The sequence below is a fragment of the Salmo trutta genome, chromosome 2, assembly GCF_901001165.1.
Source record: "Salmo trutta chromosome 2, fSalTru1.1, whole genome shotgun sequence".
Taxonomy (NCBI): Eukaryota; Metazoa; Chordata; class Actinopteri; order Salmoniformes; family Salmonidae; genus Salmo; species Salmo trutta.
This window is the reverse complement of record NC_042958.1, coordinates 25,042,054-25,065,449: the sequence shown is the minus strand read 5'-3', so window position 1 is coordinate 25,065,449 and position 23,396 is coordinate 25,042,054. Positions and strand designations below refer to the sequence as shown.

The 23,396-nt window shown below is 43.7% G+C and overlaps 1 protein-coding gene across 3 annotated transcripts in view; it reads right to left on the bottom strand.

Moving 5' to 3' along the window:
* LOC115153707 (partitioning defective 3 homolog) overlaps positions 1-23,396 on the bottom strand; it is a 555,114-nt gene that overhangs the window by 181,115 nt on the left and 350,603 nt on the right. For 2 of the 3 annotated variants that reach the window (XM_029699308.1, XM_029699317.1), the window contains 2 exons: positions 11,759-11,913; positions 4,274-4,324 (listed from right to left, as the gene is read on the bottom strand). In XM_029699308.1, the coding sequence (XP_029555168.1) occupies positions 4,274-4,324; positions 11,759-11,913 (206 nt within the window). The remainder of the gene's footprint in view (positions 1-4,273; positions 4,325-11,758; positions 11,914-23,396) is intronic. The other variant, XM_029699315.1, reaches the window with a different exon arrangement.

Sequence of the window (23,396 nt, the reverse complement as noted above, 5' to 3'; positions counted from 1 at the left end):
ATTTGGAAAGCAGCCAAGGAGCAATGCTCCCACCACCATTATTCACAACCACTTCATCCTTGCATGTAAAGATTTTTGTATGGACGGGGAGGACAGGGGCTCCATTATGCCTAATGTATTCAGTGTGAGGAGGGTTTAAAGCGCAGCGTTAAAAGGGTAATTAAGCTAAAAATAGTCCCAGGGTGGCGTGGCGGGGCCATGTCCTGGTATCCCTGAGGAAGAGATGCGGCCCTGGGTCGACCAGGCTCCTTGTCTCTGCCAACTCCTGGGCTGTGTCTCAAATGGCACCATATTCCCTATATAGTGCACTACTTTTGACCCGAGCCCTATAAAAGTAGTAGTACACTATATAGGGAATAGGGTGCCATTTGGGACACAACCCTGGTTCATTAGGAGGACCAGAGGACGTCCTATATCCTCCAATCCACACTGTTCTACATGTATCATAATGTCACTTAGGACTCCCCATTATCATTACTGTGACTCAACATCTCAATCAGAGGCATTGTCATTGTTTGGCTAAGTAGCCATGACATTGGTGGTGCTGGTGGTGTTGGTGGTGGTGGTGACGCGAGCACATAACTAGAATGTGTTCTATTTCTATGGACATGAGAGCAATACTCTACGTCAAAATACCTGGGTCATATACTGAACAAAACTATAAAATGCAACATGCAACAGTTTCAACAATTTTACTGAGTTACAGTTCATATAAGGAACTCAGTCAATTTAAATCAATTCCAAGGCCTAATCTATGGACTTCACATGACTGGGCAGGAGCGCAGCCATGGGTGGGCATAGCTCCACCCACTTGGGAGCCAGGCCCACCCACTGGGGAGCCAGGCCCAGCCAATCTGAATGAGTTTTGAAGAAGCCGGATGTAGAGGTCCTGGGCTGGCGTGGTTACACATGGTCTGCAGTTGTAAGGCTGGTTGGATGTACTGTCAAATTCTCAAAAACAACGTTGGAGGCAGCTTATGGTAGAGAAATTAACATTCAATTATCTGGCAGCAGCTCTGATGGATGTTCCTGCAGTCAGCATGCCAATTGCACGCTTCTTCAAAACTCGAGACATCACTGGCATCGTGTTGTGTGACAAAACTGGACATTTGACTGGCCTTTAATTGTCCCCTGCACAAGGTGCACCTGTGTAATGACAATGCTGGTTAATCAGCTACTTCATATGCCACACCTGTCAGGTGGATGGATTATCTTGGCAAAGGAAAAATGCTCACTAACACGGATGTAAACATCTTTATGCACAAAATTGGAGAGAAATAAGCTTTTTTGGAAAATGTATGTGATCTTTTATTTCAGCTCATGAAACATGGGACGAAGAACTTTACATGTTGCGTTTACAGTGAGGGGAAAAAGTATTTGATCCCCTGCTGATTTTGTACGTTTGCCCACTGACAAAGAATTGATCAGTCTATAATTTTAATGGTAGGTTTATTTGAACAGTGAGAGACAGAATAACACCAAAAAAATCCTAAAAAACGCATGTCAAAAATGTTATAAAATTATTTGCATTTTAATGAGGGAAATAAGTATTTGACCCCTCTGCAAAACATGACTTAGTACTTGGCGGCAAAACCCTTGTTGGCAATCACAGAGGTCAGACGTTTCTTGTAGTTGGCCACCAGGTTTGCACAAATCTCAGGAGGGATTTTGTCCCACTCCTCTTTGCAGATCTTCTCCAAGTCATTAAGGTTTCGAGGCTGACGTTTGGCAACTCGAACCTTCAGCTCCCTCCACAGATTTTCTATGGGATTAAGGTCTGGAGACTGGCTAGGCCACTCCAGGACCTTAATGTGCTTCTTCTTGAGCCACTCCTTTGTTGCCTTGGCCGTGTGTTTTGGGTCATTGTCATAATGGAATACCCATCCACAACCCATTTTCAATGCCCTGGCTGAGGGAAGGAGGTTCTCACCCAAGATTTGACGGTACATGGCCCCGTCCATCGTCCCTTTGATGCGGTGAAGTTGTCCTGTCCCCTTAGCAGAAAAACACCCCCAAAGCATAATGTTTCCACCTCCATGTTTGACGGTGGGGATGGTGTTGTTGGGGTCATAGGCAGCATTCCTCCTCCTCCAAACACGGCGAGTTGAGTTGATGCCAAAGAGCTCTATTTTGGTCTCATCTGACCACAACACTTTCACCCAGTTGTCCTCTGAATCATTCAGATGTTCATTGGCAAACTTCAGACGGGCATGTATATGTGCTTTCTTGAGCAGGGGGACCTTGCGGGCGCTGCAGGATTTCAGTCCTTCACGGCGTAGTGTGTTACCAATTGTTTTCTTGGTGACTATGATCCCAGCTGCCTTGAGATCATTGACAAGATCCTCCCGTGTAGTTCTGGGCTGATTCCTCACCGTTCTCATTGTCATATTCGTGTATGTAGGTGGCAGGGAAGTCAGGCACAGGAGAAACCAAACTGTAGCTCAGTTGGTAGAGCATGGTGATTGCAACGCCAGGTTTGGGGGTTCGATTCCCACGGGGGACCAGTACGGGGGGAAAAAATGTATGAAAGGTATGCATTCACTACTGTAAGTCGCTCTGGATAAGAGCGTCTGCTAAATGACTAAAATGTAAATGTATGGTTAATCTGGAGTATTTAATGAAAAAACAAACTCCAAAACCAAAGTACAAAATAACATGGGTAAAATATACCCGTCGCACACGGATACAAAAACACACATAACATCACAAACAATCACCGACAAGGACATGAGGGGAAACAGAGGGTTAAATACACAACATGATTAAGGGGATTGGAAACAGGTGTGTAGGAAGACAAGACAAAACCAATGGAAAATGAAAAACTGATCAATGATGGCTAGAAGACCGGTGACGTCGACCACTGAGCACCACCCGAGCAAGGAGGGGCATCGACTTCGGCAGAAGTCGTGACACTCATGATCATTGCAACTCCACGAGGTGAGATCTTGCATGGAGCCCCAGGCCGAGGGAGATTGACAGTTCTTTTGAGTTTCTTCCATTTGCGAATAATCGCACCAACTGTTGTCACCTTCCCACCAAGCTGCTTGGCGATGGTCTTGTAGCCCATTCCAGCCTTGTGTAGGTGTACAATCTTGTCCCTGACATCCTTGGAGAGCTCTTTGGTCTTGGCCATGGTGGAGAGTTTGGAATCTGATTGATTGATTGCTTCTGTGGACAGATGTCTTTATACAGGTAACAAGCTGAGATTAGGAGCACTCCCTTTAAGAGTGTGCTCCTAATCTCAGCTCGTTACCTGTATAAAAGACACTTGGGAGCCAGAAATCTTTCTGATTAAGAGGGGGTCAAATACTTATTTCCCTCATTAACATGCAAATCAATTTATAACATTTTTGACATGCGTTTTTCTGGATTTTATTGTTGTTATTCTGTCTCTCACTGTTCAAATAAACCTACAATTAAAATTATAGACTGATCATTTCTTTGTCAGTGGGCAAATGTAGAAAATCAGCAGGGGATCAAATACTTTTTTTCCTCATTGTATATTTTTGTTCAGTATAGATTACCTGTAGTTAGGCTGTGATCCTGTCCTGCTCATTCAGTGAATCACTTGTATTTATTTCACTAATGTGCAATAGGTAGGAGAAAGAATAGATTTTGGCTGCTGTTTAGTAAAAGTGCTGTATGTATTGTTCAGCTCTCAACACATTCTGTGCCTGGTGAGTACACACGTTGTAGTAGACCCGTACTAATGGAAGGTGAGAACACACTGGCTTGTCATTGATGGATTAATTCCATTCAGCTAAAGAGGCCAACTGGCATTGAGCATCTCTATTTCAAATGGGACTACATTGCCTCACTCCTCACAACCCTACCCCTACACCTTTCGGCATAATGAATGTTTTCTTCTATCATATTCACTACAGAACAAGCATGGTGGCAACATTTCAGACAACTGCTGCCAAACCTCTATTCAACACCATGCCACTCTCTTTTTCTCTCCCTACAAAATATGAAAACCCTTTTTATGCTCACTGCAATTACCTCAAATGGCATCATAAATATCCTTCCATTTCTCTGGCCGAGGAATAATCAGACAAAGAGCAAAGAGAAAAACAAAAGTTACCCTTTATGAGATGGCAAAGGGGTCAATAAGAATACCGCCCCTTTCCCAAACCCTTCTCTTGACATCTGACCCCAACTCAAAAAGACGAGCCAATCAGAGATGAGCTTGTTATTCCAAAGTGCTGTGCGATTAGCCGGTTCAGTGGCGGTGGTGATGAACAATACGCCCTGATTGGTGGTTAGTGCTTACCTTCCATGTTTTCTGTGCTCGGGGTGAGGTGGGAGTTAAACTCGTCTGATACTGTTAAAGAGGCATAAACAAGTGTGATTGGTTAGTTAGTGCCCACATTCCACATTCCAAATCAGAACACCATTCCAGAGCATCTCTAGTACCCTTTTCACACTATCGTGGCAACCAGAACCATACTGGCTCTGATGTGGTTCCAGCAACTAGTGTGAAAAGGGTTTGAATTAGTCTTTGTGTTACTGTGGCCTGTCTCCAAGGCTAGCCTAGTCAGCCAACATGCATATTATCACTGTGAAAAGGGAGGAAGAGAAAGACTATTGAAGAGCTTTTGGAATAACAATCAGAAGTGGAGAGATATTAAAACACCATGCAGTTCTGTCGATCATTGGATTATTCAGGCTGACTGGGTATAATGTGTTAGCATATTCCTCTCAGCCACAGAGAGGTGTGCAGTATTCAGCCCCTTATTTTCTCCTCCTCTCAATCTTGTTCCACATCTAAATGGAATAAAACCTTAAGGTGTCTGGGCAGCTTAGTGTTTAGCACATATTTATGGAGATGGGTCATGAAAGTCATGAAACGTTAGCTGTTGACGCTGATCTGATTTGGCACAGAGCTCCTGAAACGAGATTAACGAGGGGAGAAAAACACCCTACTTAGAAATATTTCAAAGAAAAACAGTTTCTGTGGAGAAATAGCTTTGTTAAACATGCTAAGAGCTACGTGAGGGTGATTTGTCAGGTTTGAGAAGCGCTTGAGATCCCGACGGCGAGGGAATGTTCCGCTCATTTCTGACATGCGGTTATGCCCGGTCATATTCCGATGCCTCATCTGATTCGTCATGATGTGCCCGATGGGTTCCTGAGTTTTGATAATCTATCACTGACAAGCCCATCTTAATGCTCCCAGTGATGCTTGGAGGCATTAGCTGTTATTTGCAAAGTAAAACTGTCTATTCAACAACAGCTAGCATAAAGCTTTCGATAAGTGATCTTGCTTTTTCCTCACTCATCAAATTCTCATTAGAGAGAAAAAAAAACATGAATTGCTGACAGCACTTAGTGGCACAATTAAAAAGCTTTTTGATGAACCATGATAGTGTGTGCCTTTTTCGATGATGAGACCTATAGCTACTAAGAAATAGAAGCTTCAGGTTACGGTTTTCAGCTTCCTATGGACTTCTCATCAGATCTAAACACTTCTTCCAATCATTTGAACTTTCATTGATATTGAAAACATAATGCCCTTCACAATGATCAGGATCCTGCTGAATAATAGCTACTCAGTCAGTGAAACCCATCCATCGGCCAGAGTGGATTATTACATATTTTTATACTAAGTCTTAGTTTGAGGACTCTGGGTATGTGATGAACTTTTATACCTTTTAGAGTTTGAGGGAAACTGCTAAGCTAGTCCCTGGAGGATAAAAGTCCTGTCAGGTCAAAACTCTAGATACCTAAACACATAAAAATGTCTGTTATCTGTCATGATAACTCAATGATGCGAGGTGCAGAGCCAGATGGTCCTTTGGGGAGTGGCTTGAAGTGTTCTTCAGCATGTTTCTCATCAAGACAAGCATTCCATCCCACATCACCTGTCTGTCTATTCCCATCCCCAGGATCTTTCACAAAGCACCAAAACTGCACGCTGACCCTAATGGTGATGTTCCAGGACAATTGTTCCTATCAGTCTCGAAGGGCTAGGAAAAAAAAATGTTTTGTACAGTCACACTGCAAATAATTGACCCATGTTTCACAATGGGCCACTGGGCACAGGTTTACAATGCCACATGTTAAGGGACAGAGTGGAATGTGGAAGGGGGGTTGAAGGAGGACCCAGGGGTTTGGAGTGTTGGTGTTAACCAACCAGGGCCCAGATTCACAAAACAAGTCACGAAAAAACTTAAGAAGCTTCTTAAGAAAAAAAAATAAGTCAATAAGATAGTTCGTAAGTGCAAATCCTCAATAATACCTTAAGATTTTATGACTTTCTTACAAACTTATCAAATATCTTCTTATAAATCTTTTTGTTTTAGCTAGCTATCTAGCTAGCAATAGCAATCATGTTAGCATATCTCTTACTGAAATGACTGTGCTAAAACATGTTCTTGGGTTTAAAATAATCAATACTGAAATTTTCAGATGAAGTTTGAGAGTGAATTAAACATGTTTAATTGCTTTCAGGAGCTTTATTATCAATAATCTGTCACGCCCTGACCAGGTGAACTCTGCTATTTTGGTCAGGGTGTGGCATTTCTATGCTTTATTTTCTATGTTTTGGTTATAGCCTTTCTTTGTGTTTTATTTCTATGTTGGGCTCGGGGGTGATTTCCCAATCAGACAGCTGTCGCTTGTGAAGTCTGATTGGGAATCACATTTAAGTTCCTTTTCCCCCACGATGTTTGGGGGTTGTTGTCTCGTTATTTGAGCACGTAACGTATTGGCAGTTTTTCCTTGATTTTGTGTACATGTTTAATTCTAGTGTGTTAAATAAACATGTATTCGCTCCCAGCTGCGTTTTGGTCCGCTTCCTCGTCTCCCGACGACAAACGTTACAGAACAACCCACCGAACCAGGACCAAGCAGCGGGAGGAAAAGGAGCGCGAGAGATGGGCTCGCGAGGGAAAGGAGTTCTGGACCTGGGAGGAGATCATGTCGGGGAAAGAACCCTGGCGGACGGACTCCCAGGTCGAGGAGGAAAAGCCAGCCGGTAGACGGAGTCGCAGGCGGCGGTCGAGGAGGCCCGGAAAACAGCCCCAAGAAAATTTTGGGGGGGGGCTAATGGGGTGGTCCGGAAGGGCAGAGGAAGAGCCCAGACCACTGCTCTCGTGGGGGATGACGGCGGAGGAAGAGAAGGAGATGAGGCGTTTGATTGAGGACCTGCAGAGGGAAGATCTGGAGGAGGAGCCATGGTATGCTGAGTTGCGCGCTGTGTCGCCAGTGCGCCCGCACAGCCCGGTGCGTCCGGTGGACATGCCCAGCACATGCCGTGCTAGGATGGGCATCCAGCCAGGACGAGTGGCTAAACCGGCTCCACGCTTCAGGTCACCAGTGCGTGTTCACAGTCCTGTCTGGCCCGTTCCTGTTCCCCGCACCAAGCCCACGGTGCGTGTCCCCAGTCCTGTCCGGCCCGTCCCTGCTCCCCGCACCAAGCCATGGTATGCAGAGTTGCGCGCTGTGTCGCCAGTGCGCCCGCACAGCCCAGTGCGTCCGGTGGACATGCCCAGCACATGCCGTGCTAGGATGGGCATCCAGCCAGGACGAGTGGCTAAACCAGCTCCACGCTTCAGGTCACCAGTACGTGTTCACAGTCCTGTCTGGCCCGTCCCTGCTCCCCGCACCAGGTTAGTGGTGCGTGTCCCCAGTCCTGTCCGGCCCGTCCCTGCTCCCCGCACCAGGTTAGTGGTGCGTGTCCCCAGTCCTGTCCGGCCCGTCCCTGCTCCCCGCACCAGGTTAGTGGTGCGTGTCCCCAGTCCGGCCCGGCCCGTCCCTGCTCCCCGCACCAGGTTAGTGGTGCGTGTCCCCAGTCCGGCCCGGCCCGTCCCTGCTCCCCGCACCAGGTTAGTGGTGCGTGTCCCCAGTCCTGTCCGGCCCGTCCCTGCTCCCCGCACCAGGTTAGTGGTGCGTGTCCCCAGTCCTGTCCGGCCCATCCCTGTTCCCCGCACCAAGCCCACGGTGCGTGTCCACAGTCCTGTCCGGCCCGTCCCTGTTCCCCGCACCAAGCCCACGGTGCGTGTCCACAGTCCTGTCCGGCCCGTCCCTGTTCCCCACACCAAGCCCACGGTGCGTGTCCACAGTCCTGTCCGGCCCGTTCCTGTTCCCTGCACCAAGCCCACGGTGCGTGTCCACAGTCCGGCACGGCCCGTGTCTGGTCCACCGGTGCCCAATCATGTTCCGGTCGACGGCTCCGCTCCGGAGCCTGAGCATGCCGCTCCACAGTGGTCCAGTCCGGGCCAGAGGGGTAGGGCTAGGGTGGAGGCAGGGGGAGAAACACGCCCGGGGCCAGAGCCTCCACCGAGGGTGAGGCGCCCACCCGGGTCCCCCCCCTAATAGACTTTAGTTTGGTGCGCCGGGAGTACGCACCGTTGGAGGGGGGGTACTGTCACGCCCTGACCAGGTGAACTCTGCTATTTTGGTCAGGGTGTGGCATTTCTATGCTTTATTTTCTATGTTTTGGTTATAGCCTTTCTTTGTGTTTTATTTCTATGTTGGGCTCGGGGGTGATTTCCCAATCAGACAGCTGTCGCTTGTGAAGTCTGATTGGGAATCACATTTAAGTTCCTTTTCCCCCACGATGTTTGGGGGTTGTTGTCTCGTTATTTGAGCACGTAACGTATTGGCAGTTTTTCCTTGATTTTGTGTACATGTTTAATTCTAGTGTGTTAAATAAACATGTATTCGCTCCCAGCTGCGTTTTGGTCCGCTTCCTCGTCTCCCGACGACAAACGTTACATAATCTAATTTCTTCTTACCTTTTTGCTTAAGGAGAAACATAACAAATAGCTCAATAAAATTTACCAAGCACCTTTTGAAGAATAGCAACTTTGCTTAACTTTCTTCGTACAGTAAGTCTATAGTTAAGGGAAAAAATGGCAGTAATGAAGACATTTCTTCTTAAGAAGGTTTTGTGAATCTGGGCCCAGGTGCCTACAGTAATTATTACCTAGGTCCATGCTCTTGGACTTGTACAGTAGTTATTACCTAAGTCCATGCTCTTGGACCTGTTCAGTAGTTGTTACCTAGGTCCATTCTCTTGGACTTGTTCAGTAGTTGTTACATAGGTCCATTCTCTTGGACTTGTTCAGTAGTTGTTACCTAGGTCCATTCTCTTGGACATGTGCAATAGTTATTACCTAGGTATATTATCTTGGTCTTGAACAGTAGTTATTACCTAGGTCCATGCTCTTGGACTTGTACAGTAGTTATTACCTAGGTCCATGCTCTTGGACTTGTACAGTAGTTATTACCTAGGTCCATGCTCTTGGACTTGTACAGTAGTTATTACCTAGGTCCATGCTCTTGGATTTGTACAATAGTTATTACCTAGGTCCATGTTCTTGGACTTGTAAAGTTCTTATTACCTAGGTCCATGCTCTTGGACTTGTAAAGTTGTTATTATCTAGGACATGTAAAGTAAATATTGCATAGGTCCATTATCTTCAAATTGTACAGCAGTTATTACCTAGGCCCACTCTTGGAATTGTACAGTATTTATTACCTATGTCCACTCTCTTGGACTTGTACAGTTGTTATCTTGGACATGTAAAGTAGTTATTACATAGGTCCATTATCTTCAAATTGTACAGTAGTTATTACCTAGGCCCATTATCTTAGACTTGAACAATAGTTATTACCTAGGTCCATGCTCTTGGACTTGTAAAGTAGTTATTACCTAGGTCCATGCTCTTGGACCTGTTCAGTAGTTGTTACCTAGGTCCATTCTCTTGGACTTGTTCAGTAGTTGTTATCTAGGTCCATTCTCTTGGACTTGTGCAGTAGTTATTACCTAGGTATATTATCTTGGTCTTGAACAGTAGTTATTACCTAGGTCCATGCTCTTGGACTTGTAAAGTTGTTATTACCTACGTCCATGCTCTTGGACTTGTACAGTAGTTATTAACTAGGTCCATGCTCTTGGACTTGTACAGTAGTTATTACCTAGGTCCATTCTCTTGGACTTGTTCAGTAGTTGTTACCTAGGTCCATTCTCTTGGACTTGTTCAGTAGTTGTTACCTAGGTCCATTCTCTTGGACTTGTTCAGTAGTTGTTACCTAGGTCCATTCTCTTGGACTTGTGCAGTAGTTGTTACCTAGGTCCATTCTCTTGGACTTGTGCAGTAGTTATTACCTAGGTATATTATCTTGGTCTTGAACAGTAGTTATTACCTAGGTCCATGCTCTTGGACTTGTGCAGTAGTTATTACCTAGGTATATTATCTTGGTCTTGAACAGTAGTTATTACCTAGGTCCATGCTCTTGGACTTGTACAGTAGTTATTACCTACGTCCATGCTCTTGGACTTGTACAGTAGTTATTAACTAGGTCCATGCTCTTGGACTTGTACAGTAGTTATTACCTAGGTCCATGCTCTTGGACTTGTAAAGTTCTTATTATCTTGGACATGTAAAGTAAATATTGCATAGGTCCATTATCTTCAAATTGTACAGTAGTTATTACCTAGGCCCACTCTTGGAATTGTACAGTAGTTATTACCTATGTCCACTCTCTTGGACTTGTACAGTAGTTATTAACTAGGTCCATGCTCTTGGACTTGTACAGTAGTTATTACCTAGGTCCATGCTCTTGGACTTGTAAAGTTCTTATTATCTTCGACATGTAAAGTAAATATTGCATAGGTCCATTATCTTCAAATTGTACAGTAGTTATTACCTAGGCCCACTCTTGGAATTGTACAGTAGTTATTACCTATGTCCACTGTCTTGGACTTGTAAAGTTGTTATTATCTTGGACATGTAAAGTAGTTATTACATAAGGTCCATTATCTTCAAATTGTACAGTAGTTATTACCTAGGCCCACTCTCTTGGACTTGTACAGTAGTTATTAACTAGGTCCATGCTCTTGGACTTGTACAGTAGTTATTACCTAGATCCATGCTCTTGGACTTGTACAGTAGTTATTACCTAGGTCCATGCTCTTTGACTTGTACAGTAGTTATTACCTAGGTCCATGCTCTGGGACTTGTACAGTAGTTATTACCTAGGTCCATGCTCTTGGACTTGTAAAGTTCTTATTATGTTGGACATGTAAAGTAAATATTGCATAGGTCCATTATCTTCAAATTGTACAGCAGTTATTACCTAGGCCCACTCTTGGAATTGTACAGTAGTTATTACCTATGTCCACTCTCTTGGACTTGTAAAGTTGTTATTATCTTGGACATGTAAAGTAGTTATTACATAAGGTCCATTATCTTCAAATTGTACAGTAGTTATTACCTAGGTCCATGATCTTGGTCTTGAACAGTAGTTATGACCTAGGTCCATGCTCTTGGACTTCTACAGTAATTATTACCTAGGTCCATGCTCTTGGACTTGAAAAGTATTTATTACCTAGGTCCATGCTCTTGGACTTGTACAGTAGTTATTACCTAGGTCCATGCTCTTGGTCTTGAACAGTAGTTATTACCTAGGTCCATGTTCTTGGTCTTGAACAGTAGTTATTACCTAGGTCCATGTTCTTGGTCTTGTACAGTAGTTATTACCTAGGTCCATGCTCTTGGACTTGTACAGTAGTTATTACCTAGGTCCATGCTCTTGGACTTGTACAGTAGTTATTACCTAGGTCCATGCTCTTGGACTTGTACAGTAGTTATTACCTAGGTCCATGCTCTTGGACTTGTACAGTAGTTATTACCTAGGTCCATGCTCTTGGACTTGTACAGTAGTTATTACCTAGGTCCATGCTCTTGGTCTTGAACAGTAGTTATTACCTAGGTCCACGCTCTTGGTCTTATACAGTAGTTATTACCTAGGTCCATGCTCTTGGACTTGCGCGTCTTGATGATCTCAAGCTGATTTGCATTGTCGCCAAACTGTTTGGTGCGTTTCTCTGACATGCTCTGGCGTCCAAACCCCTCCCTCTGAAAAGAATCTTCCGGATCTTCTGTGTCCGGACTGAGGGAGCTGAGGGAGAGATGGAGGAAGAGAGGAGAGGACAGGAGTGAGAGACTGAAGATGAAGGTGTGTGTGTTGGTGGTCTCAGTTAATCACCATTCAGAAACATTCAGTACATCAATAGCAATCCATATCTCTGTTCTAAATAAGTCAAAACAATATATGGTTGTTAAATGATGTTAAAACTTGATAATGGATAACTACTACACAAATATACACCCCTTTGGTTTAACTGCCATAAAATAGAGACTTGGCTCTGGACACTACGAGCAGGCCAGACGAAGCATGATATTGGATGATAAAATCTCTAAATTAATATTCACACTCATACACAATATGCCTCCCCTTGGCTTCTAGAACAATGGGGAGGAGATCTGATCAGAACAGCTGATAAAGAGCTTCAGTTGTGCCAGTGTCCAAAGATCCACACACACACACACACACACACACACACACACACACACACACACACACACACACACACACACACACACACACACACACACACACACACACACACACACACACACACACACAGCTCTGCTGTGCTCTGTAGTGACTGCTCTCATCAAGGACACCTCCACCTCCACAGAGTTCACAGGGGGAGATACGTGGGTGTGATGCCCAGCGAGGTGGTGCTCTGCTGGGGTCACAACCACTCAATATCCCCCTGTCTGGGGCAGTGGTGGGCCCAGCCCTCCATAGCGTGCTACCTTTCAGCGGCCCTATCTCTGTCTGGATCTTAATTGGAAAGAGGAGAGGAGCAGGAGAGGGGGCAGGCTAGGCGAGCCAGAGAACAACATTTGCATGCCAAGGAGAAAGTCGCAATTAAGTTGAGAAAATGTTCCAATTAGAGCAGAGATAGAGGGAGGAGAGACATGAACACTGATGAGCACAGATAAACGTGAGTGAAACTCTCTCTGTCTCTCTCTCTCACACACACAGAGAAACCAGTGTACACAGACTGACAATATTAATCACAGTGTTGAATGTAGCTCGTTGTGAAGAGAGATTTGCAGTGACCAGGCAGTGGACTGTTGACATTTGATCCTTTGCCCCCTTGCCTAGAGAGGTCACATTGATGGAGAAAGAAGTGGAGAGATAACAGCTCAATGCATAATTAGAGAGAGAGAGAGAGAGAGAGAGAGAGAGAGAGAGAGAGAGAGAGAGAAAGAAAGAACAGAGAGGTGGGTCCACAATACAGTCTGAAAAGAGAGAAATGAGTGAGACGTGAGAGAAGAACAGCCAGGAGATAGGAGACAGCAGTACAATGGTTCACTTGACTTTCTAACCTTCCACAGAGAAAACATCATTATCATTAGAGCAGCAACACAACAACACTACAGTAACTCTGCTCAGTCAACTCTAGACTGGAGGAGCCCTTTCTCTCCTCATGTTTCTGATATGATGAGAAAGAGGAGGAAAGGGGACATCTCTTTCTCTCTCTCAATTCAGTATACTTTATTGACATGGAAAGTAAACACTTACATCGTCAAAGAAAACATACAGTATAGCGACGACGGTCAAAGACAGGAATTTACTAGACTGTTGGTAATGAAGCAATAATAATGATAGTGACACTCATATGAACACCAATTACAACATATAATAATAATAATAAAGAATATGCTAACATAAATAATCACAATATACTTCTTTGTCACTGGCTGTCCCTCAGGTTGTGGCAGGAGGCCACAAATGTGGCTGCTAAAACACAGCGTATTGCTTTTTAACTAAGTATGTCCTTAGGTTTGTCTTCATCATTAAGGTTGTCTAATTCTTTGTACTGTTATAATTTTAGGGAAGAATGTATTTCTTATACGGTGGGGGAAAAAAGTATTTGATCCCCTGCTGATTTTGTACGTTTGCCCAATTACAAAGAAATGATCAGTCTATAATTTTAATGGTAGGTTTATTTGAACAGTGAGAGACAGAATAACAACCAAAAAATCCTCTCTCTCTCGATCTCTATCTCCCCATCTCCATTTCCCCCTCTCTCTCTTAGAGAACACTCTTCAGAGTAGAGCCTTCCCTAGGGCTTGATGAAGTAACTCCACTATGCAGTAGAGAAGAGGGTCTCTGTGGCGGTAGCGTTTGTCTTTTGTTTGGGGTTAAACAATGGGGAGCCTAGTGACCGACCGACCACACTTACAAATAACAAGCTCTGTGTGTCACCGCCAGACTGACACACTGCCATCAACGTCTCCCTGACAGACCACCTCACACTGCTTCACGGGAACAGCGGAGGAGGAACAGAGGAGGAGAGGGACAATGTATTATTCATCACCTTTCACTTTTCTCCCCTCTCCATCACAGAACAGAAAAACTCCTTAAATGTCAACTGTTCCAAAGGTAGCTGAGGGAGAGGGAAAGACGAGTGTTCATGATGAATTTTGTTTTAATTCACTCCAACACAGCCATGGCTGTCTGTTGTTTGGGCTGATTTAACACACCCAGAGAGAATGCCTGCCAACCATCAAAGGCCACCACCAACAGTAGAAGGGTACAGTCTCACAGCCACTGAAGGCTAAGGACACACCTTCAACCAATTACTGTGACACACAGCATCATTTCTGCTTCTGGTAGGACAAACCCACCAATCTGGGCCTTTAGGAGTAAGGGATGGAGACAGCACAGAAGCATCATTATCTTGTGTGTGTGTGCACAGTTGTATGTGTGTGTGTAAAGCCACAGCAGCAACATCAACTCATTCAGCAGGAGGTCCATTCCCTGAGCTCTGTTGGTTAACCCAGCTCCCAGAGAGCTGTGACTAAACATGGGGATGTTGTTGGCCTTAGGAGGCAGGCAGCAGGCTGGGAGCAGGCAGGAGGGAGGCAGGCAGCAGGCTGGGAGCAAGCAGGACGGAGGCAGGCAGCAGGCTGGGAGCAGGCAGGAGGGAGGCAGGCAGCAGGCTTGGAGCAGGCAGGAGGGAGGCAGGCAGCAGGCTGGGAGCAAGCAGGACGGAGGCAGGCTGGGAGCAGGCAGGAGGGCGGCAGACAGCAGGCTGGGAGCAAGCAGGACAGAGGCAGCCCAACTACAATGTGTGACTGTCAGCTTACATGGACCCCGAGCTCTGGCCGAGCCTGCCCTCCACACGTCATCCATATTGCACATCAGCCTCTGTAGCCACAAACAAACCAGACAATTTAAAGACACAGCACGGGCCTCAAACTAAGCACACACACACAATAAACACAGCCACATGTGGAAGCATAGTATGTAGGGGATGTGTGTGTGTGTGTGTGTGTGTGTGTGTGTGTGTGTGTGTGTGTGTGTGTGTGTGTGTGTGTGTGTGTGTGTAATATACACACACACACACTCAAGAGATTGTCTTCTGCTCTCTAGTCAACCTTAACGTTAATTCATGCACAGGCAACTCCCTGATATCTTGTGTATAGAATCTATGACAAGTGAAGTGCTGTACAGAGAATATCAGAAACACAAGGGGACTTCCTATATTATGGCTTCATTGTCTGGGAAAAACTTAAAAGCTTCTCATTCATTTTGACCCATATTTTAGATCTGACAAACACATTAGCTTAACATGGTAAGTCCTCTGTAGGATCTTTTACAGTGTGTGTGAATAACATCGCCCTGGGCTACGCCTTAGCTAAGCTAAACTTGACATTATTTCTCTCATGGGTGTGTGTGTGGTGTGTGTGTGTGTATGTGTCTGTGGTGTGTTTGGTGCGTGCGTGCGTGCGTGCGGTGTGTTTGGTGTGTGTGTGTGTGTGTGCACGTGTGCGTGCTTGCATGTTAACCTTATGTTCCTGAGGGGATGTAAAATACCTCTACACTTCCCATCTAGCTTGTACTGACAGACTAATGGAGAATTCAATCTTACTCTGGTGGCACTTGCTAACTTTCTATGAATGTCCCTATGGCATGTTAATGGCAGCGTGAAGTTAAAGCCTTGTCTGGTTAGAGTATTACTTCCAGCATTTCTATATGGCATGAGATATAGGCAGACTGAATGCATGAACTTAACAGAATGAAACATGGAAATCTTATTATCCAATTCTAAATGTAATTCTATGATATCAACCACGGCTGGGCTATACCGTATTTTACGATATACCGCTATGGATGTATGGACTGGTTTGGGCTTTACTTTCTGTAACGGTACTTGAATGTTTGGTTTGTTAAATATGATACGCTGTGTGTTACGTCCATTTTTATAGTTTACTTAGCTACGTGAGTCATCTCTCTCCGGTCTCTCGCTCTCCATGCCACTTTCCATACAGAACTAGCCCCGCCCCCTGTCACTCAAGGAGCGCATTTGTTGTTCTTCTACCACGAGACACTTGCGTTCAGTCTCTGCATGGTCAATACAGCACATGCAACAATGTTGATGACAATGATGCTGCTTTCATTTTGCTTCTTAATATAAATCCACTGGTGTTCTATAATTACACTATTAGTTTGTGTTACGTACATCTGCAAGCTAGTTCATCTTTTCTTATTAAGTTGGGCCTAAATCTTGTTAGCCGCTAATGCTAATCGCTAGTCAGAGCAAACGTAACTAGCTTTACAGCCTGATAATACTAGCGATTGAGTAGACCTACCCCTGCACGTTGTTTGTGCAACAATATCTTCTCAATCAAAGAGGCATATGCGAAGCAAGAATATGTTATCAACATGAAGTAGCTAAGAGAAAACATTGAATGTAGCCAACAATTATAGGGTCCCTTAGGAAACACTCATCAACACTTTGGTTCCTACCCTGTCACAATAACTCCTCCCTGGCATTTTCATTCGTTGTCATGTCAAACACTGAATTCAAAATGCCCACTATTGTATTCTAAAAATCTATCTATTTCCATGATTCCAACAGTTCACCCAAGTGTTTTTCTCTAAATCCCAAGTCAAATCACAATTATAACATTTGGTAAAAAATAAGGCCTAGATTGTTTGCCCATATCGTGCAGCTCTACGTGGCAGTGCTGAAATAATCTCAAATGAGTGTAGGAAATGCAGAAGAAAAAAAAATTCACACAATTATTTTTGAGTGAAGTTTATTTGTATAGTATAAAACAAATCAGAATGGAGAGTGACTCATTGAAATCACATACAATGCATGTGTTGCTACCTTAGGATCACGCACTACTCATAAGGCAAATGTTTAACTTTTTATTCAAAAACATAAAATACCATCAAACCGTCCAATTTTTTTGTAAATACCATAATAAGATATTTTGGCCATATCGCCCAGCCCTAATATGAACATTTGGACCATGTATGATTAAGGAACTTCTTTTGAGAAATGAGGCCATGTATTGCTACCTTTAAGTCCTACCAAGGGGCATTAAATTAAGTACAAACTACAAGAACAAAATCTGTTCATACATTGAAGGAGGAAAATGGAAAATGTAATTAAATGTGTCTCCTAATCATTATCTGACCAAACTCTAACTCGATAGAAATCTAACTAGGTATGTTAACCGTGATACAAAACTACAGTATATTAGTGTTATTCCCCCTGAAGAAGTCTATAATTGTGTCCCAAATACACCATACTCCCTATATAGTGCACTACTTTTTTTTTAGTAAAAAACTGCACTATTTTTGATCAAAAGTAGTGCACTATAGGGAATAGGGTGCCATTTGGGACATAAACCATGTCTTTGTCCTAGTTCTGGTATTCTGCTCATTCCATTTGGATAAAACAGTACCCTTTCTTCTTCTACCATTCTAAAGCAGCAGCACTTAAAATCCATTTCACCCATTCTGAGCAGCATAGCTCGACTCGCCGTTCAAAACCTCATCCAAAATTAACTAGCAGAGAGGATTGCTTAGAGGCAAACCCAAGTCCTTAACTTGCATTTTACATCTCATACTCTTCCCTTTCAGAGGAAGTTAAATGTGTCAAACTACACGTCGGCCGCATGTTTAAAGAATCTCCACGCTCCCATTTTAACAGTGTGGCTCCAGATCTCTTATTTTTTTCCCCATATCGCTCCCTCTCTGGCTTTCTCTCCCTCTCCCCCTCCCTCCCGCTCTCTTTCTTTTTGCTTTTTCTCCCTCTCTCCATCTCTTTTGCTCATCTAAAATCTGTCCGGTTCTCTGAAGGGCCGCGTGGTAGTATCTCCCCTGTGCCAGACGATGCAAATCCCTAGTTTGGACATCTGGATGCCGTGTGTCAAACGTGGGGAGAGGTGAAGACTGATACTCAGTGTGAAGTTTGTGATGTGTGTGTGTGTGTGTGTGTGTGTGTGTTGAGAGGGCCCTCCTGTAGCCTGCTTGGGCCTCACAACCTCAGTGGTCCGACACCACAGTTCACTGCATGACTGCTCCCGATGTCAGACGGCACCAAGTTGCTTTCAATCACACACACACACACACACACACACACACACACACACACACACACACACACACACACACACACACACACACACACGTTGGGTACTGTAGGTCTGGCCAATACCTCTGTCTGCGCTGCACACCACTGGCCCACTATAGCCGACCTGTCAACCAATAGACCTGTCAACCAATAGACCTGTCAACCAATCAACTGGATGAAAAACCTACTGTAATCTCTCAAGACTTTCAGCTGTGTTTGCTTCAAGGAGATACGTTTTAGACAGAACAAGAAACTCTTAGTCAAATTTGTGATTTGTATTGGCACTAGTTTGTATGTTTGCTGCTAAGATAAGACTAAGCAGAGTGTGCATCATGGGACTTGAGATTGTTCCAGAAGGTTTTATTTTTGTAACCGTAATTGTTATTATTGAAATGGTGCTTGGATTTTGTCCTCTTATTTTGATTCAATACATATTGTGCTGCCTGGCCCGGAGTCATGTAATGTTGCTCGCCATAGACAAGACAAGGCTCTGTGTGAGCCGACACACATGATTTATGTTGACTTATTGGCGAGTGGAAGAGTTCTTTCAGAAGAGGATAACAACAAGGAGAGAGGTCTACTTATACTCTTCTCCACTATGTTCTTTACCCTCCCCTTCGCTCTCCCCCTCCGTCTTTAGATTCTCTCTTTAGCTTTCTCTCTCTTTCTAGCTCTCTCTCTTACACACACACACACACACACACACACACACACACACACACACACACACACACACACACACACACACACACACCCTCTCCCTCTCTCTAGCTTTCTCTTGCTCCCCCCTCCCATCTCTCTCCCTGTGCGTTCTATCTAGTGGCACACATAATATTTCAGCAACAACAATCACAGAGGAGCTGGTAGCTGGAACACCTGTGACTTGCAGCAATCTTTTCTGCCCATAATGAAGCCAGGGAGGAGCAGAGCGGGAGCAATTAAGATGACTTTGTCTGTTTGTCTTACGACTCTAGTGTTGTGCTCTCTCTCTCTCTCTCATTTTTCCCTCCGTTTTGTGTTTGTGTTCTTTAATTGAGTTTGGGTGGAGTGACTTTTCCACTCGAGTGAATGGAACAGGAGGGAACAGTGGGGGTTGAGATAGGAGGGGGTTGATGTGTGTAAGGTTTGTGTGTGTGCATGTGTGAAGAAGAGAGGGGGTGTTGGCATAGTGCCCGCAGAGATTCACCACACACAAACAGTGAGGGATACGACAGCATGTATGACACGATGCGAGTCCTGGTTAATATTCAAATTCATAAAACAAGAGGAGACTATTAGCATTTAAGGAAGATATAGACTGTAATTAAAACAGTCAGTCACACACACACACAAACACAAAAGGGAAGTAGAGATGGCTGTTTACACTGATGTTGGCAAGTTATGCTAATAACCATATGGACAATAATACACGCATACTTAGAGAAATTAGAGAATGGTTACACACAAAAAAATGCCGGGTTATAAAACAACCCATTGCTGGGTGGTGTACAGAACACACTGGGTTATTTTTGTCACAGCCAGTTGGGTCATTTAGTTGGGTAATTAATCTATGATCCAACGGGTCAGATCAGAAGACTGGAGGCGTGGCATAGTAGGAGCGTGGCTTTCAGATAGTTATTTTTGGCCACCCATGAGAGTAAATGTTATTCTGGCTCATTTGTTAACTTCTCTAGGGTAGGGGGCAGTATTTTGACGTCCGGATGAAAGGCGTGCCCAAATTAAACTGCTTGCTACTCAGACTCAGAAGGTAGGATATGCATATTAATAGATTTGGATAGAAAACACTCTGAAGTTTCTAAAACTGTTTGAATGATGTCTGTGAGTATAACAGAACTCATATGGCAGGCAAAACCCTGAGAAAAATCCAACCAGGAAGTGGGAAATCTGAGGCTTGTAGTTTTTTCAAGTGATTGCCTATCTAACACACAGTGACTTAGGGTTCATTTTGCACTTCCTAAGGCTTCCACTAGATGTCAACAGTCTTTTGGAAGTTGTTGGAGGCTTCTATGGTGAACAGAGAGCGAACAAAAGAAGTTGGAAGTTGTTGACTAAGACAAAAGAAGAGATGAATAATATTTGTCCAGCCATCGCTGCTATGCTTGCAGATGTACATAATATGCTGCGACCCTAATCAAAGAGTATTTAATAACTCCAAATACCAAAAACGGAGCTACTGTATAGGTTGTTGTACACTTAAAACACTGCATGGCTCACTGGTGTGATTGAATGCAGCATTAGTGTACGGTACAATCAAAATGTATTGTAGTTGAGTAGCCAGCCTAGGCTACTGCTCAAATGTTGCTGTAATAGGCCTACATGTTTCTCCTTTGTATGATGTTTTGTTGCAGGTTTTGTTATTTGGTTAATTATTGTCAAGCTTTAAAAACCGAAGACAAACTGCAACATTTTAGTAACCTAGCTAAGACTGTGGCATGTGTCGGTACACTTTCCCTCCACTGTGCACTGTAAACGGGACACATGAAAGCAGCGCAATTGAAGTGGAATCCACTGATGTGAGCCCATTAGACTGTAACTTCATAAAGTACATGACACAACTGTTGACTCATTTATACTCGCTTGTGTGACCAATTTCGCCTTGTTTGACACAGGTGCGCTAGACTATTAGCCACCTTATGACTGACTTGTGGTCATTGCCCTTGTTAGATTGACTGTATAGACATTCCCAGCCTTAGTTATATTCATCTGTTCTTGTTAAAAAAAAATTGAGTCATTGAAAGTGAAACAGTACATCCTAAATGGGTGGAGGCAGCAAACAATGTAACAGACCTACCTGATAGCAATGGACTACCAATAAATGTATTGGTGAATTATATTAATCATGCATTGAACTGCATCCATCTACTCTGCCAACAATTCCTTACTGTACGTCGTTGAATTTTGAGTCAAACCGCTTATGAAGTTTGTTTTGAACCATAAACTGGGAATTTTATATTTTTGACTCATATTTTGATTGTCTGTTTGTTTCATATCTGCAAAGTAGTTAAAATGCTGTCAATTCCACTTTAAGGAACTCATACTATTGTGTAAGACATATTAAAGCTGCAATATATAACTTTTTGGGTGACCTGACCAAATTTACATAGAAATGTGAGTGTGAGAATGTGAGATCTGTAATTTTACTTTCGACGGTACAATGATTCCCTACACAATACTGAAATTAGGCGAACTATTCAAATTTTAGTAAACCAGGAAATGGCGGATCGATTTCTTCATAATGCATCTTTAAAGCTAAAAAAGTGTCAGTGCTCAACCTTAACATTTGTTGTCAATATAACAGAACAGATTAACCTGGATGACAATTACTCTCACAGGTGGCCAAAAATAACTATCTGAACACCACACCCCTAGTCTTCCAATCTGACCCGGTGGATCATAGCTCAATAAACCAGCATCAACAACCCAACTTAAAGAAAACAATCGGTTGTTAGTGACCCAATTGGCTGTGTCAAATTAACCCAACATGCTCTGGTCAAAATTTTTCCAACTACACTTTTTAGTGTAGGCCTTCATCACACGCACTGGTACTAAATATCTTCAACAAAAGGAAAGATGTCCAAGGCTTTAGTTCAAAGGTTGTGTGTGTGTAAAGGAGGTTGTTCTTGTGTTCTGTGGTTCAGCTTTCATTCCTGGCCAATAATTACTAATTTCTATGTTAACATGTGGTATGTGTACCTAACAATACAAGTGGGTAGAATGGTGTGTGTGTGTGTGTGTGTATATATAAATATATATATTTTTTTTGTGAGTAAGCTTCTCCTAGTCCGTCAGACTGTCAGAGCTGTCCCAGGAATTATGTCTCCACCTGTGACATCTCACAAAGGAGGGGGAAACGGTCTACTGCTTTCACTCTTTCTCTCAATCTCATTCCTTCTCACTCTCCACCCCCTTTCTCCCTTCCTCTTTTTCACCTGAGGACAAACCCAGGAGTTAATCAGAGCTGACTGTTCTTCTGCACCATGTCAATTAAATCCACCACTGCTGCATCCATACTATGAAGACAACACTACCGCTGCTCAGCTCAGAGCACTCCTAGTGGTGAAACGGGCAAACTGACTGACTATACCCATCTGAGAGCACTCCTAGTGGTGAAACTGGGGAACTGTCTCCAGCTGAGCACACACCCTTTGTCTAGATGCAAGTCACCCGTGACATACATTACCAGTCAAAAGTTTTGACACACCTAATCATTGCAGGGTTTTTCTTTATTTTTGACTATTTTCTACATTGTAGAACAATAGTGAAAACATCAAAACTATGAAATAACACATGGAATCATGTAATAACCACAAAAATGTGTTAAACAAATCAAAATATATTTTACATTTTAGACTCTTCAAAGTTGCCACCCTTTGCCTTGATAACAGCTTTGCACACTCTTGGCATTTTCTCAACCAGCTTCATGAGGTAGTCACCTGGAATGCATTTCAATTAACAGGTGTGCGTTGTTAAAAGTGAATGCGTTTGAGCCAATCAGTTTGGTTGTGACAAGGTAGGGGTAGTATACAGATAGCCCTATTTTGTAAAAAACCAAGTCCATATTATGGCAAGAACAGCTCATATAAGCAAAGAGAAATTACAGTTCATCATTACTTTAAGACATGAAGGTCAGTCAATACGGAACATTTCAAGAAAATTTAACGTTTCTCCAAGTGCAGTTGCAAAAAGGATCAAGCGCTATGATGAAACTGACTCATGAGGACCACCACAAGAAAGGAAGACCCAGAATGACCTCTGCTGCAGAGGACAAGTTCATTCGAGTTACCAGCCTCAGAAATTGCAGCCCAAATAAATGCTTCACAGAGTTCAAGTAACAGACACATATCAACATCAACTGTTCAGAGGAGATGGCATGAATCAGGCATTCATGGTCGAATTGCTTGGGCCAAGAAACACGAGCAATGGAAATCTGTCCTTTGGTCTGATTAGTCCAAATTTGTATCTTTGTGAGATGCAGAGAATGGTGAATGGATGATCTCTGCATGTGTGGTTCCCACCACAAAGCATGGAGGTGGTGTGATGGTGCTTTGCTGGTGACACTGTCTGTGATTTATTTACATTTCAAGGCACACTTAACCAGCATGGCTACCACAGCATTCTGCAGCAATACACCATCCCATCTGGTTTGCGC